General features: G+C 42.7%; 1 protein-coding gene across 5 annotated transcripts in view; it reads right to left on the bottom strand.

Annotated features, from left to right (window-relative positions):
* SPECC1 (sperm antigen with calponin homology and coiled-coil domains 1) overlaps nucleotides 1-17733 on the bottom strand; it is an 87504-nt gene that overhangs the window by 25299 nt on the left and 44472 nt on the right. For all 5 annotated transcript variants that reach the window (XM_085078744.1, XM_085078743.1, XM_085078742.1 and 2 more), the window contains 4 exons: nucleotides 9757-11315; nucleotides 7721-7928; nucleotides 7030-7103; nucleotides 6502-6680 (listed from right to left, as the gene is read on the bottom strand). In XM_085078744.1, the coding sequence (XP_084934870.1) occupies nucleotides 6502-6680; nucleotides 7030-7103; nucleotides 7721-7928; nucleotides 9757-11315 (2020 nt within the window). The remainder of the gene's footprint in view (nucleotides 1-6501; nucleotides 6681-7029; nucleotides 7104-7720; nucleotides 7929-9756; nucleotides 11316-17733) is intronic.

Raw genomic sequence — 17733 nt, 5'->3', positions numbered from 1 at the left:
TTACTTCATAAGGTGGCTGGAGGACTCCATCCAGAAAGTGCCTGTGAGGTTGAACAACTTCTGTGAGCTAAAAACAGTACTCAGAACCTTTTCCTTTCCCATTAGCCATCAGAAAATGAAAGAGGCTAAAGGGTGTCAATGAATAAGAGAATAAGAGTGACTCAAGTTTCTATTTCTGGCGGAGCTTAAGGAGGTGCTGTCTTTAAGCAGCCATTTGCTATTTCTTTGCTAATTCACTGAAGCTCCTTGTGTGCTGGGGGAGCCTGCAGAGGCAGATGGCTGGAGAAAAAGCCATTTCAGTTCCATTCTCATTTAATCCAGGAAGGAGGAAAGGCGGATTGGATGAGATGGACTGAGCTCTGAGGGAGACAGTGTTTTGCTAACTATAAGTTCCTGCCTTGACTTTTTGTTCTGTGGTTCATAAAGCAGAAACAACAAATCAATAGGTGACAGTACCTGCACCTGAGCTCCACAAACCACAAAAGCTAAAGGAGTCCTGCTTCTAGCAAAGCATGGAGGAAGGATAAACTTCCACCTCAAGATACCAAACCACTCAGTGCAATTTATTATCCTTTCAGTCTAGCCTGCAAAAGGATACAAACATGGTAAATAATGTTAGAGTAACTAGAGCAGCCCCTGTGCCACACAAGAATCCACTGAGAATTCACCTGCCATTATTTTGTCATTATAGAGATTCAAGCGCTGGAGCTACAACCAGTTTCCATTTTTTTTAAGGATCCTTCCTGTAATTTTCCATCTGTATATTTGTAATAGGCAGCCTGAAACAATCTCCTTGATTAAACACAATCACAACAGAAAACTGAGGACTCCCATGCTGCAAACCTTGGCAGAGAAGGTAGGAATAAAAGTGCTGAGAGCCACTTGCTTCAAATAAAACCACACAGGCCAGGTAACAAGCAATGGGAGAGATGAAATTGGTGAGAACTTTCCAACTTAAAAAAAGAACAATCTGGATAAGGGGATGCATGTGTGCGTACAGAGATAGGCTTCTTAACAGAGAAGCAGAAGAGCAAGAGCTTAACTTGCAGTAGCAAGCTAATTCAGGATGACAGTATAGAGCACAAATTAGAAAGATTAATGACAAGCCATAACTCCAAACCCAAAATTACTCCTCCATATGTACAGAATTTATTCAGCTCAGCATAGCTTAGGCCACTCAAGAGAACTACACAAGCTCTGCTACGAAAATGAGGGATTTGAACAAAATGTCACCAACTCCTGTACGCTTTCCTGGAAACAAGAATGAATGGTTCACATAGATAAATGCTGCACATGCAGCTGGCTGAAGTGGAGCAGCTCCAGGAGGAAGCAGAGCACAGGAGCCACAAAGGAATTAAAACGTGCAGCCCCTTTCACAAAACCACTGCTGAGTTTCATTCATTCACTGGTGAGAGAAGGACAGGCAGTGAGCTTTTCTCTAATGGCAAGAGTGAGTCTCCTTGTTTTCTAGGTTTGAAATACGTGGACAACTGACTAACAACAAGGTGCAAGTTTTTCTGTGCTGTGTGTATAGATTTTTGGCAAACTCAGCCTTCCTCTGTTCCTAAAATTTCTAAACTGCTCCAATGACTTTGTCACAGAAGGCCTAAGACCACAGGACCACATTTTCAGAAATAATGACTTCCCAGTCTAGTCTTTGACACAGTTCCTGTCATTGTGACTCCTCCTGAACTCCAAGGCACACAGAGTAGAGACACACAGCTACTGATGCACAGAACAGAAGAGAGGCCAAGGGCAGGCAGCAGACAATTCCAAACACTTAAACATTTATTTGGCACTTCAATGTATATTTCTGAAACATAAAAACCAACATTCAACAGCTGCCAGCACAGCAAAGAAAGGCAACACAAGTGTGCATATAGGCAAACACTCCAGTAGCACGGCACAAAGGTGGGGCCATGCCAAAGCCAGGACATCCTGTGGAATTCTCCACTAGCTCAGCCTGCTCCCAGACCAGGCCCTTGCTGGGTCTTCACATCCAGAAGAAAAGGACAGAAATCCCACAGCCAAAACACAAAATTCCAGTCCTGGAACAAATCATGAGAATCTCCTGGTAGAGATGGTGATCTCTGAGCTTCTCCTCAGCATCCATGGAAAGCTCTCTCCAGGTGTCTCCAGTCGCAGAGCTGAACTTCAAGTTCTCCCTGATCATCATATACTTCACCTGAGTTAAAGGCATGAGAACGACTCCTTTCTGAGAGGGGGTTTACTGGGGGCTTGATATGTTCATTTCTTTTCCTTCTGATCTCTACATCTGCAGTTCTTACAGGAGGACCAACCTCGCAAGGAATTTTCTCTGGGAAGGTCACAGCAGGACATGTTCCGTGGCTGTCCCTTCCCAACACCACCGGGTCGGCCGTGCCACCCAGTGGTGAGTGCCTTGTCAATGCAGGAGTGAAAATCAAACCAGCAGAGCAGCTGAGACTGAGTAACTCCGTATTTCTAATCAATTTTCCTGCTGGATTTCAGTAACCTATCACCCAGTTTGTGTGTCTGTACAAACCATCTGTACTCTTATATGTATTCAGACACACGGGGATAGATCATAGAATATAATAATGTATGGAGAACTCATGTATATGCCCATTAAATTTTACAAATCAGACATACACAGTTTAATTTTTGCTTAAGCTTTAAATGGCACGTTTGAATGTCTGTTTCGAGGAAAATAGCCCCATCCCTTCAAAAAAAAGCTCTCAGTTATTTCAGATCCCCAAATCTCTGTGATTACTTCTTAGGGCTTAGCTGGCTTTAGAATAATTCAGAACTTCTTCTGCCTCCTGGTGTCTTCTGAAGAGAGAAGCCTTCTGAAACAAAGAGGCTCTTGCCCATGGGGAAGAGGTGGACCTGAGCATTCACACTTTGCAATAAACTTGAATTTTGCAGGGTAATTAAAAAAAAAAAAAACCAGAGGTGTTTTCTTGAATTAAAACTTCCCTTTTTCAGCTGGGAGTTGAAGGCAAGTCCTGCAGTGTCTCACAGGCCTGGCTGTGCCTCCTTTCAGGGCTGTGTTAGCTGGTAGAGATCAGGCACCTATGGAGAGACAGACAGCAGTCAGGGAGGTTATGAAAAGTCACACAATGCCCACCCTGAGGTACAGCTCTCTATTCTACATCACCCCACCACCTCTAAAAAAAGGGAGGGGGGAAATGCCAGTGGTGGTGCTAGAACAGTTAAAGGAGTGCCTTAGCACTCCACAAACTTGGCTTTGGGGTGTGATGAGCAACAAGAATACAAAATAAAAAGAATCTATGTTGCTCAGATAGGAAGAAATTTATCATTAAAAGCCAGGGAATCAATTTAGAACAGGGATGGCAGTGTTCCTGGCTCTCCTCTCCTCTGGTCATTTCAGTCTATTCATTCAAAAGGGGTACATGAACACATTCAGTTGCTCTACCTCAGCCAAAATTCCTGTTCCAGGGTCCTTACACTAAAGGGGATGGAATAACCTCACCCAGTGTAAAAAAAACCCACCAAAACTCCCTAACAAACCCAAAACCCCCGCACCAAACAACTCTGAGGAGCAAACACTGCTTTGAGGCCCCTGCTCTGCCATTCTCCTTTGCTTGCTGTGAGTGAGAGCAGAGTGAACTATCAAACCTCTGAGACAGAACAGCTGCAAACACAGGCACAAATGAGCAGCACATCAGCACATACAGACTGACAGCAGGGTTTAATACACAGAGTACAAGCTCATTTCCAGGAGAAAAGCATGTGACACTGCCATGCTGTGGCTTTTGAGACTTTAGGAGGAAAAACAGAAGCAAATTAGTTGGATGCATCACAACCTTCAGTTTAGGCTTCCGTTTGAAGATCTGGTTAATTTTTTTTTATTATTCTAAGAAGTCGCTCATTTAATGACAGATTTAATTTCTCTAAGTACTACTCCTGGCCCAGCTGTCTTCCCTCCATGTTCTTGGTTCAAGGTACATAATGTTTTAGTGCCAAAGTAACTTTGACAATTTGAAGGCAAAGAGTCAAAGTAAGACCTTGAAACTTTTACTCAGGATCTTATCCTGTCTGGTCTTGAAAACCTCCAAGGATGGAGACTATTTAACTTCAATTTCCACTACCTGTGAGGAGATAATTACACGACAGCAGATTGTAAGCTTTTGCATTTTACTGCAGAAAAATAACATCAATTAGGATGTAAAATATCATAGAAGACTGCCTGAAGCATGGGTTAATCCATTTGTAGTTTCAACCAGTACTAACTTGGGACACATTAACTCCTTTTTCCCTTATTCCATTTGGTTGATGTTTGTCCAACCTCCCCCCCAACATTCTTAGTCATAGAATTAGACATTTAATCTGTGTTAAAGATGCCTTTGGGAGGCTCTTACCTTCATTCAGATGAACTCTGATGACCTCATCAGGATTTTTTCTGCAAGTTCTTTGGCTGTTCCTAAACCAAAAATGACTTTTTGTCTGATTAGAAGAACGTAACGGTGAAATCAAACTTGGAGGCAGGAACTCAGGCAGCCACAGGCAAACATTAAAATGGCAGGATGTCGTAGGAGATAAATTGGCTTCAAAATGAATTTATGAGGTGGAGTCTAATGACCCTCAAGAGATGGCTGAGATTTTGCCAAAAACCTTTGAGTAGCAAGCTCTTTGGAAGGTACATTTTCCAATGAGAGCTTAAAAATCAGACTGGAAACTTTCACTAGGGACCATCAGACATTCAGCTGAGTGTGCAGCTGCTCAGCATTAGCAAACATGAGGAATACTTTATAGACTCTGTTAAGGTATTATGATACAAACTCTTTCCACCAGTGCTGAGCACACATTAAAAACACCACAGGTACCAGAATCTACTGCTGATTCTGAGCAGTGGCATTTGTGAAAGATGACAAAAGTGATGATGAGAATATCTCCAGAATTTCCTGGGTGAAAGAAGCTGAGGTGCTGGGGAAGACAGAGACCTCAGGAATGCAAAAATATCTGGCAGTGTAGAACTGGCTCCCAGCAGGAGCTTTGGCGACTTCAGGAATTTGTTTCATAGGTCAGTAGAGTTTTAAAATTCCAGTGCTTAGCTGCTGATCACTGGTGTGTTTAGACAGTGACTTCCATAGGCTTCATTATGTTCCCCATACCACTCAGTACAGACATTTTGCACACTCTGAGAGTCAAATTAATCATCCTGACAGATGCAAAATTTGCTTTCATTACCTGCCTTTGAAAGAGAATCAATATTGCCTGCTACAGACAGCATATCTGGCTCCAGGACCAAGGCAATACTCAAAGCAAGCTACACAGAGAGTCAACATGACACAGAGACAGACACATCCATGTGTGTGACACAGAGGGAGACACAAATGCCAAAACTGACTTCATTAAACACATGTCTGAACATCTCCTCCTGGAACTACATCTGTATGGGTTCAGGGGTTCCAATCTAAAAAGGAGTATTTGCAGCTCAGGCTTCTTATTCCAAAGAGCTGATAATGTTCCTAATAGAGGGAAGATAAATATTCCAGTTTGCAAATTAGCAGGTCATTCTATTCACTTTAAGTACTATCAAATACATCTTAAAAACCAAAATAATACAGAAGGAAACTATAAGAATATGATTCCCCATCCTCATACAGGAACCCTGCTTTCAACAAGAGAAATTTCATTAAGAACAAATTAGGAATGGAAACAGAGCCCAGAACTTAAGTACTGTCTGGTAATCATTTTGTCTGAGTACATAGTCTGTAACAGCTTTTCTTTGCATCCACTTGGGACTCTGATAATGAAACTGGAGCCTAAAAACATTCCTTTATTTTCTGAAAATAAGTTTTTCTGTTTGTTCAATCCAGGAATTCTGATTCATACACCTCCACAAAAAAGCTCTGCCATGTTTTTAGTCCCATCTACTGTACAGCTGCTGTGGAAACGCCTGAATGGAAAACTTAACAAATAAGTACAATGTAGAGCTGGACTTCACCTGAAAGAAATGAAAGGATTCACCATATTCCCGTGGCCATTCTGCCAATGGCCATGAATCTACTAGAAGAGAGATTATATACCAAAATCTAGAGGAGCAAAATTAATTTGACACCCATTTCTGATGAACAGATGACTGCTCGTATTACTTTGTCTTTCTTCACTGACTTCCCTCAGGTTAAGTTCACTTTTGGATGTCCCATGGAATATCTGCATCCAACCCCTCTTTCCACAGATAGTTTAATACAGCTGCACAGTTGTGAAAGCAACACCATACTGAGAATAAAGCTATCAGAGGATACTGGCAATTGTTACTACTTAGTATTTGCTGATTAAAACTTTCACGGCCTAGTTGATAGAACTAGATTGCCAAAAAGAAAAAGAACAGAAACATCTTAGAATAAGAGACAACAAAATCTGCTGGAAGAGTTACAAACAGACAAGATGCACATCCAAGCCAGTGAATAGTTACTAACAAAGCACTGTTTGCATGCGTGTTAGCAGGCACAGAGATCAAGTCTTGGCCTTGGTAAATGGGAACCAACCAACCTGGTGCTGCCCTTCACTTCATCCAGCTCCTTCTGCAGCCTGGCACTCTTCTCCTCCTCCTCCTGCAGCTTCCTCTTGACCACACGGAGCTCCTGCTGAGCTTCACACTTAATGTCATTGGCTACAACCACTGCAGTCTGCAGGTCAGCCTGGAAACGCCTCCACTCCTCTGTGTCCTCCTGCAAAGAGCAATTAGAACCCCAAATTGCTGTCAAACTGTACCCACTCAGCTGAGCACTTAGTTATGGATCTCTGTTGCAGTGATCAACAAGTGATTGGGATTTCAGCACAATTTTAAGGTGGTGATGAGGTCAAACTAAACACGTGCTTCTTTATAGCACTAAAAATATTGCCAAAGAAACTGATATTAAGCTCTCCACTCCAATATTGTCGAGAAGTACAAAGTGAAGGGAATGGAGACTGACAGGATGCAGAAAGAACTTCTATACTTGTTCTAGGAAAACACAATGCCTCTCTCAAATCCAGTATTGCTATAAAAGCTCAGCCTAGCTTTGTCTTAAACCTTACCTTCAGCTGTTTAGTCAGAGCCTTCAGTTGCCTCTCTGTATCTTGTTTTTGTTCTTCCAGCTTCATTGCTTTATCTAGGAATGATAAAAAATGTGAAAAGATTATTAAACACCTAAGGGGAACATGAAAGCGAAAATGGGAGGGCAGAGCAGCTGATTCTGGTAATGCCACTAAAATAGACTAAACTGAATTAAGACACTGTCAATGATCAGGAATAGAACCAACAGATCTGTTACTCAAACATCTCCAAAATACACTGTTATTTTCAGGTATTAAACCAGACTGAAATTTAGAGAATCCCACGTGTATTCGCTCACTCAGCACACATCCCAAGGGATCACTGATGTGTGGAACAGCCACTGGTTCCACCAGGTGGCAGCTCCCCATCCACAGCAACCTCAACTTTAATGTTCTTCCCAGTGCTTTTCTCTAAAAGCTCTTTAAAAAGACCAATAATTTAGATTTCTAGAATGTGCAATAGCTCCTTCCCTGAAGAATGAGGCTTGGAAACTGTCTCTAATATTACATCTATAGCACTATCTGTTAAAATAGTACTTTTGTGCATGAGCAGAAGGGAATTTATGCCAAATTGGAATATTTGTAAAGGACAGGCCTCCTCCTCCTCCCTGTTGCAGCCATAACTGAGCACCCCAAATAAGTTAATTTAAATGCTTTTTTAAGTTTCACCTACTTTCTAGGTCAGTGATGAGCTGGTTGTTGTGGAGTTTTATAGCACGATGTTGTTCCACCTGGTCTTCCAACTCAAAAATGGTCTCTTTCAGGTTTTTGATATCTGCTTCATTCTCTGATGTCTTCTCCTGCAGCTTCTGGCTGGTTCTGCTCAGCTGCTCAGCCTGTCGGTCACACACCTCCTTCAGCTGACCATACTCATTCTCAGCCTAGGAGGGAGGAAAGAAAGCTGCAAGTTTGTCCATATTTCTTAGGAGATCTCAGTCATTAGAGACTTTACTGACTTTCATGGAGTTAAGAACTGAATCTGTGCTCTAAGCATTGTGCACACTGAGTTTCAATGCCAATGAGAGTCTCAGGAAGCAGAGATGAGCTATGAATGTCAGTTTTCTTTCCTGGCAATAAAGATAATACAAGATGCTGCAAAGGAAATGGAATTTTCTATATGATGACCACAATTCCAAGCCAATCTCTGCAGTTAATGAATGCAGAGGAATTCTATTCCCAGAAAGCTCCACATCTATTTCTGCATCACATCATGAAAATGATATCACTGCCTTAGGGCCACGATGATGATCAGTTCATCCACATTAAAAATTTGCTGCTTTTACCATGTGCATTTTCAATGGACTGTGAAAACACACACAGCAGAGCCAGCTACTGCAGTTAAGTGTATTTCTGGATTTGGGACATCTGGAATTACTGAAGGGGGAATCTGCTGCACTTCAGTTTGTTGGCTCAGGCCCACTGATCAATGCTTCCAGGTTTGGGGGGAGCTCTCTGAGTATGAGCAAGTTCTGGAAAAGGTGCAGGCAGCCAATTCAGTGAGCAGCACTGGCACAGCCTCACTGAAGGGCAGCCTTACAGAAGCCTGTGGTCTTGTTTGGGTGTCACAAATAGCCAATGATTCAGAACAGCTTAATTTGAGGGAAGGGAAGAGTAAAAAGAAGGAAATCTGTGGTTTCCAAACCAAGCAATAAAAAGTTTGGTACACAGTCTGAGCACTCAGCAGTTTTTCATTTATTCTTCATGGACTGCAGCTCCAGAAAGCACTTGGGAGCTTCCTCCACTAATTTGCTGTGGTCACCTATTTTAACTGAAAGGACATCTGGATTTTCTAAATCACTGAAACCATGGAGGTGCTTTTTGGCAATGCTCTCTCCCTCTGCAGCCAGTTTTATCATTCTTCTCATGATCCCTTTCCCCATATAGGAAAGGCTGCACACTCTCACTCCTTCTGCAGTAATGGGACATAATAATCACTGCTTGTGCTTTATTAACAGTTGTTGCACGATGCCTCACACTGCAGCTCTTCTGAACATCCAGGATGACACAGAAAACAGGGACAGTAACTTGCTTAAGCTTGTTTAGAGCAAAGCTATGAACTTACAAATGAGGTAGAGGAAAATGATTCTAATTTTTTTTCCATTACTTTACCTATCCCGAAACAGAGTATTTCTTTTTCTTGTAAAAATATTTGTTTTATGGAAATTATCTCATCTGGGGCTTGACTGTGCAACATTAGCCATGTTGCTGCAACTCAGCTTCTCTGAGCATTAACTCATGTCCTTGTGTTCTTATGACCAATGACACCTATATTTCACTGCTAATTAATCATGATTCATTATTCAGAATTTAATATTCACAGATAACTATTTATGCCCTTCTCTCCATCTGATTAGCAAGTGATTTACACTATTTGTTCACACAGTATCAAAGTAATTTTTATTGATCTGTTCTTTGCTTCAGCTTTGATAGACACAACTCTGTTTACTAAAAGAGTAAATTCTAGAGAGGCTATTAGGACAAAATAGTTTTGAATTTATAAACACAGCTATGTTAATAGTTATTTCTGAGAAAATATGGATATAGCAGCAGAAACTGAGACAGTATATAACCCCAGCTTCTATTCAAAGCTAATTCATGCAATTTAAATCCTGGAAACTTATAATCAATGGCTCAACAACCATGTAAAGATCAACCTATTTATGGAAGGACAGAAACAACCACTTTATTTTAGAGCTGTTACTGCTTTACCTTAGACAGCAGCCCCTGAATGTGCTTCAGCTCACTGTTTGCCTTCAGCAGCTCTTGTTTTAGCTCAGTGCAAGAGGCTTCTAACTGAGCCTTTTCTGCATGGGCTACTTTCAGCATCTCCTGCACCTCAGAGTTGTCAGAGGTACAGCCCATCACATTGATTTCTGCAGCTTTTTGTTTCTCATTCTCCAGCTGAGTTTTGAGAGAGCCATTCTCGATTTTCAGACCTTCCAAGGCAATTTTGCAGTCCTCCAGACTTTTTGCCACTGTGCTGTTGCTCTGCTGTTCCACTTCTAGAAGTTTGAGCAGCTTCTCATTTTCTTCTCTCAGGCTTTTTATCACCTGCTGGGCATCCTGATGCTCCCTTTCTAAGCTCCGTAGGCTGCTGGTTAACTGTTGCTGAATGTTGAGTAATTTCTCTCTTTCAAATTGTGCTTTTTCAAGAACTTCTGCACATTTCTGTTCCAGTTCGAGGACCTTCTCCTCCTGAGCTTCATTCTTGGATCGTTCTTGGAGAAGAGTCACAAGTTTCTCATTTTCCTGGCTCAGCTGCTCGGCTCTATCTCTGTGCTGACGGAAGGAAGTCTCAAGGAGAGCTTTCTCTTCCACTAACTTCTCATTTTCTGTTGTCAGCTCCTGCACCATTTGCTGTTGATCCGACAGCTCCTGCAAAGTGGCCTGCAGTTCTTCTGCTGTGCTGTGGTGATTCTCCTCCATCTTTTGTATCCTCTCTGTAAGAGATGCAACAGAGAGGTCGCTAATATTGTTTGGAGAACTTCCTGCAGTGGAGCACTTGGAGCCTTTGAAGTGGTTGCTGCTGGCGGATGTTGGCCTGGAAGGTACATCTGCTATGTGCTCGAAGTCGGATGCATCGGGTGACAGGGAGGCTTTGGTGACATCGCTGCTGGAAGAACCGGAATTGCGCAGAGCTCCCCCGTTCACGTGCTGCCTGTGCTCCTCCACTTCACCCCTCGACACATGTTTGGATGGACTCCCAAAACTGGACTCTTGGGTGGTTGGGGTTGGGAGGCTGCTGTCGCCTCCACTGCTTGTGGTTGTGTCTGAGATTGGAGAGTTCTCCAGATAAAGCAATTTCTCTTTCAAAGCACGGTTTTCTTCTCCCAGGCTAGCAAGCTCTTTTTCGAAAGTCCTGTTTTTTTCCTGAAGGGTCCTTATTAATGGATCTATGTCAACAGGTGACACTGTTTCTAAATTTTGGTTGGAAGCACCCATTCCCTCAGCATTAAGTGACCCTTTCTCTTTGCATTTCTTCAACTCACAACGCAGTTTGGTAATTTCCGAATCTTTCGTCTTTGCTTCTGCCAGGAGCTCTTTAACCTGAGATTCCAGAACAGCCTTGTCACCACTTTCATTCTCTTGCTTGGACTTGCTGGTGGGGCGCACGTGTTTGGTAGGAGTTGGAGCACCAGAAGAGGTGGGGCTGGGCTGTGTCTTCCTGGTGTTGGCCTGGCCACGCAGCACAGCTCTCTCCCTGGACACGGATGAGGACAATTCCCGAGGTGCTGGGATCCCTGTGCGCTTTGTGGCCGAAACTGTTCCTTGAGGAACAAGGGATGAAGTTAATTGGAGTTAGTGCATTAAGAAAACAAGTCTCACAATAACAATGCTGGAGCCTAGAGCAGTGCTGGAAAAAAAACACCTGAGTGTTTGAATAGGTTTAGTCATGACTGACTGTGTGGATTCATGTTTCAAAGGCTTGGATTATTTTGCACTTCTTCCTTTCCCACCCCCTGCAAAGGAACACAGCCTGCTTAACTTTTTCCCCAGTGTAGTAATATCATACGTAAATGCTGCAATACATGAACTACAATGCCCAATTAATTACACTGATATAAAGATATAAGGATATTAATTATTTGAGAGTAAAAGTGCTTCACAGTACTTTGTAAAATGCTGAATCTGATCCTAAGAATCTAATCCCTTTTTCTGGGGAAAAGTTCAGGAACTTAAGAAAAGATATTGTCTTTGAAAAAAATGTATTTTTTATCACTCATAAAACTATTTGCATTATACTCTATTTAGGCAGATTATCATAAAAAGAAGGCCTGAGACATTTATGCTGACCACAGATTCAGTGAAATATAAAACTCTTCTGGCACTTCCAACACTAAGACAATTGTGTTATTCTGCAGCTTCTTGCAGAGATGGATGAGAGATTTTCCATGTTATAAATTCCCATCCTCTTATGGAAGAGCAAAAAGAGGTTAGAGAGTTGATGCTGTTCTGTTTAGTTGTTGGTTGGGTTTTTTCCCCATCTACCAACAAGGCAAAGCATTATGTGATTACAAGAGAAATAAAGTCTATGACTTGCTGATTTTCATCTTTCAAAGCTCTCTTGAAATACAGGACCCCAGGCATGGAAGAAACAGTAAGAGACTTCTGAACCATGGAAGTTGTAGGAAGCTGGTTAAAGAAAAGAAGCTGGTTCAAAGGGAAGGTATGACATTCCACTGCAAGTGACAACATTGTGAATTTAAGAAAATCCTGCTTTCGGGATCTTATTCAAAAGGAAAAGCCCTAAAGTACAGGACCATGAAGTGTGGGGATATGGCTTAATGAAGAGATGTTGTCCAATGTAGCCACAAAAACAGGATGCAAGAGTGAGTTATGCAAACAGAAAGGGCTAGTGAGCCAGTGTTTGCCATAAAAACAAGCTCCAGAAGGACTCCGGGGGGAAATCCTAGAATGAATTCCAACTCCCCACATTCGGGAGGCTCTTTGCTGACACACATGTGCAGCATTCACAGAAAATCAAAGGCCATTGAGAGCAAAGGGGGGAGCAGACTCCCTGCCTTACACAGCAACCTCATAACCCTCGCACAGCAGCGATGTGCTGCAGCGATGCAGGGCATGGAAGGGTTAACATGAACACCACCCCGTTTGCTCAGCATCTCTTTTGAAGAATGCACTGGGTTTATAAAACCCACACAAACAGGAGCCCCTCCTCCTCCCCCCCCAAACACACACACTCTGCAGCAGCACAATAAACACCCGGAGACAAAGAGCAGCTGAAGAAAAGCCCCCTGAACCCAGCGCAGCGCTGGCAGGAGAGCACAGAGAGGCTCTGTCATGGCAGGGGCACGGTGAGGCCAGAGACAAAGGCTCCAGTGTTTTTGGGAAGAGATACAGGGACAGCCAGGCCCACACAGCTTCATTGAGTCACCTACAGCTGGAGGGGACAGCACAGCTCCGGGATCTCCGGGGGAAAGCACCACGCAAGAGGAGATGGGAATTCTCCCGCTTGGCAGAGCCAGAGGCTCCAGCTCATGGCTCATCCCATTCCCAACCCAACTGCCAGGATCTGGCACCCGTAAAACACATTCAGAGTGAGCTCAGCAGATGAACAAAGCTCGTGGTGTTGATGCAGCCAACACCAGGAGATGAGGGATAAGAGGAAAACTGAAAGGACTGTGATGCAATGTGACTTCCAGCAGAGAAATCCCAGCTCAGCACAATTCTGCTCAGGCACAGGTGAACCCCAGGTGGGAGAGCATTTGAATGCATCTTGACCATGGAGTAGGACAAGTGTCCAGCATAGAGAAACAGTTTTCACACAAGCTGTAACCATACCACAGATTTAAGATGTAAAATCCACATTACAAATGGGCAGAGATGTTCCTGAATGGAGCCTAAGGGGTGATTTAAAGCCTTCTCTATGTCCTGGGCTTTTATTCAATCTGAAAGGGTTTTCTACCTTTTACACAAAATTTTATGACACAGCAAGTGCGCTGAACAACTTTAGTTTTTCAAATGCCTAAACCAGTGCAATAACATGACTGTCAACTGGTCAGCAAATGACTAAGTATTATTCTATAAACAGTGGGTGGTATTCTGTATATTACAAGAAATAATGAGGCTATTACACATTAGTACAAATTGCTTGGCACTAAGAAAGCCAGCTTTTCCTAGGAGATCCTCAGCACTTGTGGTAGCAATGCCAGCGTGCTTCTAATCACCACCAGATGACAACTGCAACATGATCCTGAGCAATGGAAGACATATACATAAGGATAACAATTAATGATATTTAACTGGGATTATCTGTACTCCACCAGTTTGCCAACCAGTGCAGGCTTTGAGCTTACTCAATGTGCCTCATGTGTTTTGCAAGACTCCACGCTCTGCTGACTTGTTCTGTCATAAATCACAAAGCATTTGCTATCCATCAATAACCATTAACCAACCTGAGTTTTTTTCACAGTGTAGAAAGACTTACATATTTTCCTCACTCCACTCTCCACAAGCACCATGCAATATTAAAAAGTCACAAGGAGCCCAGAAAAGAAAATAATTCTAAGTGCATATGCTGATCACAAAACACCAAATCAAGTATAAACACTACTTTAAAGTCTATTTTACGGACAACCCCTCCTCTGAATGACCTTGGAATTGAGCAGTGTAGCAGTTACCAATGAGTGCCAACCCCACAGCCCAAGGCTCCATAGGCAGGAACTGCATTTAGGGCTGTGCCAGTCCCCCTGGTGACCTGATTAACTGGCCCCCAGTCTGGTGATGGTCTGTGGGAGACTCCAGACAGACACGTGCCTCCCAGGCTGCTGAATCCAACACAGCCCTGATTTATGCTGCAGCTCTAAGTGGCTGGAATCACACAGAACTTCACTGCCTGGCAAGTGCTGCTGGTTTTGAGCAGGGAAGAGAAAAACAACCAGCCCTGAATCTCAGTGGAGGTCACCTCATCACCATGTTCCTCACCTGGGTGCCCAGTGAGAACTTCTGCATTTTCAGCTGTGCTTTTCAGGTGTGAGGCATTAAACTGTAACAATAGATAGAGATTATAATTTTGCAAGTGCTTCAAAATTAACAGCTATTTAACTCAAATCCTCTGAAACACATAATTAAGCTTAGGTTACAGGGAAGCAGAGAGAAATGAAACACCTCACCCAAGGTCACACTAAATTAGGATTAGGACCAGGAGCCCATGGCTCATGCCCTGCTGTGCAGCTTTCCATGCACCACTTGCTGCCAGAGAGCACTCCCTGCCTTCCCACTGGTGTCAAAAGCCAAAGTATCACTTTAATAAGATAAAAAGTGACCTCTTGAGATGATCTCCTGACGTTTTAATCCTATTTTTCAACACAACAACGTTTTTCGCAGAAGGATCAGGATTGCTCTTCAGTTTTTCCACATTATGATCTATTTTTGATCTGAGCTCTCAGCACCTTCCACAGGGACATCCATAACCAGGAGAAAATGGACTATGGAATTGAAGAGAACATTTCCCAATGCTCCAAGGTGAAACACACAGGATTGTTGTTCAGAAGTAATATCCAGGCAGTACAGCCAATGTAATTACAGTGATAGCAGGGTAAGTGGGAGTAGGAAACAAACATTTTACCAGGCACAGGGGGACACACATGACACTTTGGAATGAAGATTCAATACATTTATCTGCCTTTACATTCCATGTGCTCTGAGATAGCACATATCACTGCAGTAAAGCACCACCCTTGAATTTACATTTATTTTACTTGACCCCTAATTATACCAACAAACACCTGCTTCTCCAGTCCCAGAGCAGAAGAATAATCTCACTTGGGAAGTGACAACGTTTGACTACATAAACACCTTTGAAAATGTTCTAATTTCTGCCTTGAATCTATATTTTAGAGCTGGAGTCAATACAAAATTATTTGCCTCTGGCCTTTGTCCCATTTGTGTCCCACTACCTGCCCTTTTCTTAATCCTCCCCTCCATCAACATATTAATAACCCAAAGGTTAATGCCATAGCCTTCTGCTGTTCCACAGTGGAGTTAACAGGGAATGTTCCATTTAGTACCTTATTCCTCAATTTTAATCCTGTCATCTCTTAAGCAAACAACAATAAAAACACATTTTCTCCTTCAACATATTCAAAATTCCACGTCAGCAGTTCATTGTTCCATGGTTTAAGTAGGTACTAAGCCTCCTGCATGCAGAGCCCACGATGTAATTTAAGCACAGATCACCGAGTCATCTCACAAAGCATTTCAGTCATGTAAGACTAAAGCATGGAGACAGATGCAGCTTTGGTGTGATGTTTTTAAACAATGGATACCTTATTTGAATTGCAAGGGCAGGATAACTAACAAGAAATAAAAGAGAGCTATTCATAGCACTGTGCAATGTTCAAGTCATACATTTCAGAGAGGCAAACTGTTGCCTGCAGACAAGTTTGTCCTCTCGTGATGATCTGCTGCTCTACCAGGGATGTTACAGCTCTCTCATTCCAGCTCCTGCTCTTGCAACAGATCAGCAATTTTACTGTCTCGTGTCTGTCATCCCTAAATCCACCTCAGAAAGGACAGTGAAACAAGAGATTGCAACAAGAAATTAAGAGCTAACTCACAGCCTTCCTGGCAACAGAAGACATGTTCTTCTGTCGTTCTGGAATTCTGTTCCCACATGCCAAGATTTTTCAGTAAAATTTACCATCTGAACAGAACTCCTGAGCCTCAGATAGAAAAGTGATTCCTTGAGGGAAAGGTCAGTATAAATCAAGTGGGCTGGAAGCATTTAGCACCATGGCTAAGTAAAGGGAATACTATTAACAGCCCACGCTTGTAAAGCAAATAGAAAGAATTATTAAACTACTCCACACAGTTTTACTGTGCTCTAGCACTTGTGGTTTAGCTGAAATATGTCCTTCTTATCAATTCTGGCTTTCAGTTTATCCTCTGGCTGTGACTTCAGCAGATCCTGGGCTCAGCATGAGTGCTCTTCCTCAGGCTTTGCCAGGATGTGCTGAGGATCCAGAGCAGCACCAGGAACACACAGCGACAGCCAGGCAGGGCAGAGAGATGAGCTTTGCTCAGTCCTGCCTGGCTGAGGTCCTGTCACCACTTCCAGCTTCTCAGAGAAACACTCCTGGCTCACAGGAGCATCTTAATTCCACCTGGTTTATGACAACTGGTCTAGGACACCAAACTACAGCTTTTAGTGCCATTTCAGATGATCTTTAGGTATATTTAAAATACCTTCACTGCACTGAAAGATTGGACAGCACCTGTGGGAGATTTGTCCCCTGCTCTAGAGGCAGACAGAGCAACAGGGATGTCTGAGGACACCTAAGGTGCCACCAGACATTGAACTGAACAGTCAGACTTTCACAGATTTACAAACTGATGTTAGAAGGCAGATAAAAAGTAGCTTTTTTGTAAAAGAAAGTAGCTTTTTTGTGCTACTTTCAGAATTCCTCCAGTACCCAAGAACCCTTTTGCTGATTTCCAGCTACACAATGAACAATTTAACACAATGGATTAATATGGGATTCATGACATCATCGATGTGAATTTAGTCACAGCCAAGTCACAAAAGATGGCATTAGTTAGGAGTCATCACACTCTCTGTTGCCTCCCTATGATAAAGCAGCACATGTTACAGGGAGCCTGGACATGTTTTCTGACTTCTTTTGTCAATTCAGAGTAAAGTTTTCAAGAACCTAATTAACTTGGTGTTTAAAATCCATTTTCCAAAAGCGGATAAGCCACTAAGACCTGAAAGCTTAACTGAAAGCCCAGGGGACTTGGCAGATCCCTTTCAGCCTGTTCCAGCATTGATCCTGAGATTGATATTGAGACTGATTAAGAGTCAGCTTAAGGGATGTCCTTCGGGAAATGATAACTGTACAGCACAGAGTCCTTCAAAGTACTTTTTCATAGAAGATTTCAGCACACATCTGTTTTATTGAAACGCCTTATTTTCTCCTGCCTTTTTCTTCCCTTTGCTTAAAGCAAATGAAACAGTTAAAAAAACAACTTCCCTGCTGACCAGAGATCTGCTGATATCCTAATGAACAGGAAACACACTGACACATTTCACGGTGGCATGAGGAAAGGCAAACATTGAGAAGTAGGGCAGATATAACAGCAGCCCTTACCTGCACTGCTGGGCTACTTGATACAAAACCTACAGAGACAAAATCTCTGCCACTCTGCTTAATGCCCCTACCCTTAAAG

The sequence above is a fragment of the Lichenostomus cassidix genome, chromosome 19 (genome assembly GCF_008360975.1).
Source record: "Lichenostomus cassidix isolate B80296 chromosome 19, HeHo_3.0, whole genome shotgun sequence".
In the NCBI taxonomy this organism is placed as follows: Eukaryota; Metazoa; Chordata; class Aves; order Passeriformes; family Meliphagidae; genus Lichenostomus; species Lichenostomus cassidix.
Note: the sequence above shows the minus strand (reverse complement) of the source record. Positions and strands in the feature narration are given on the sequence as shown.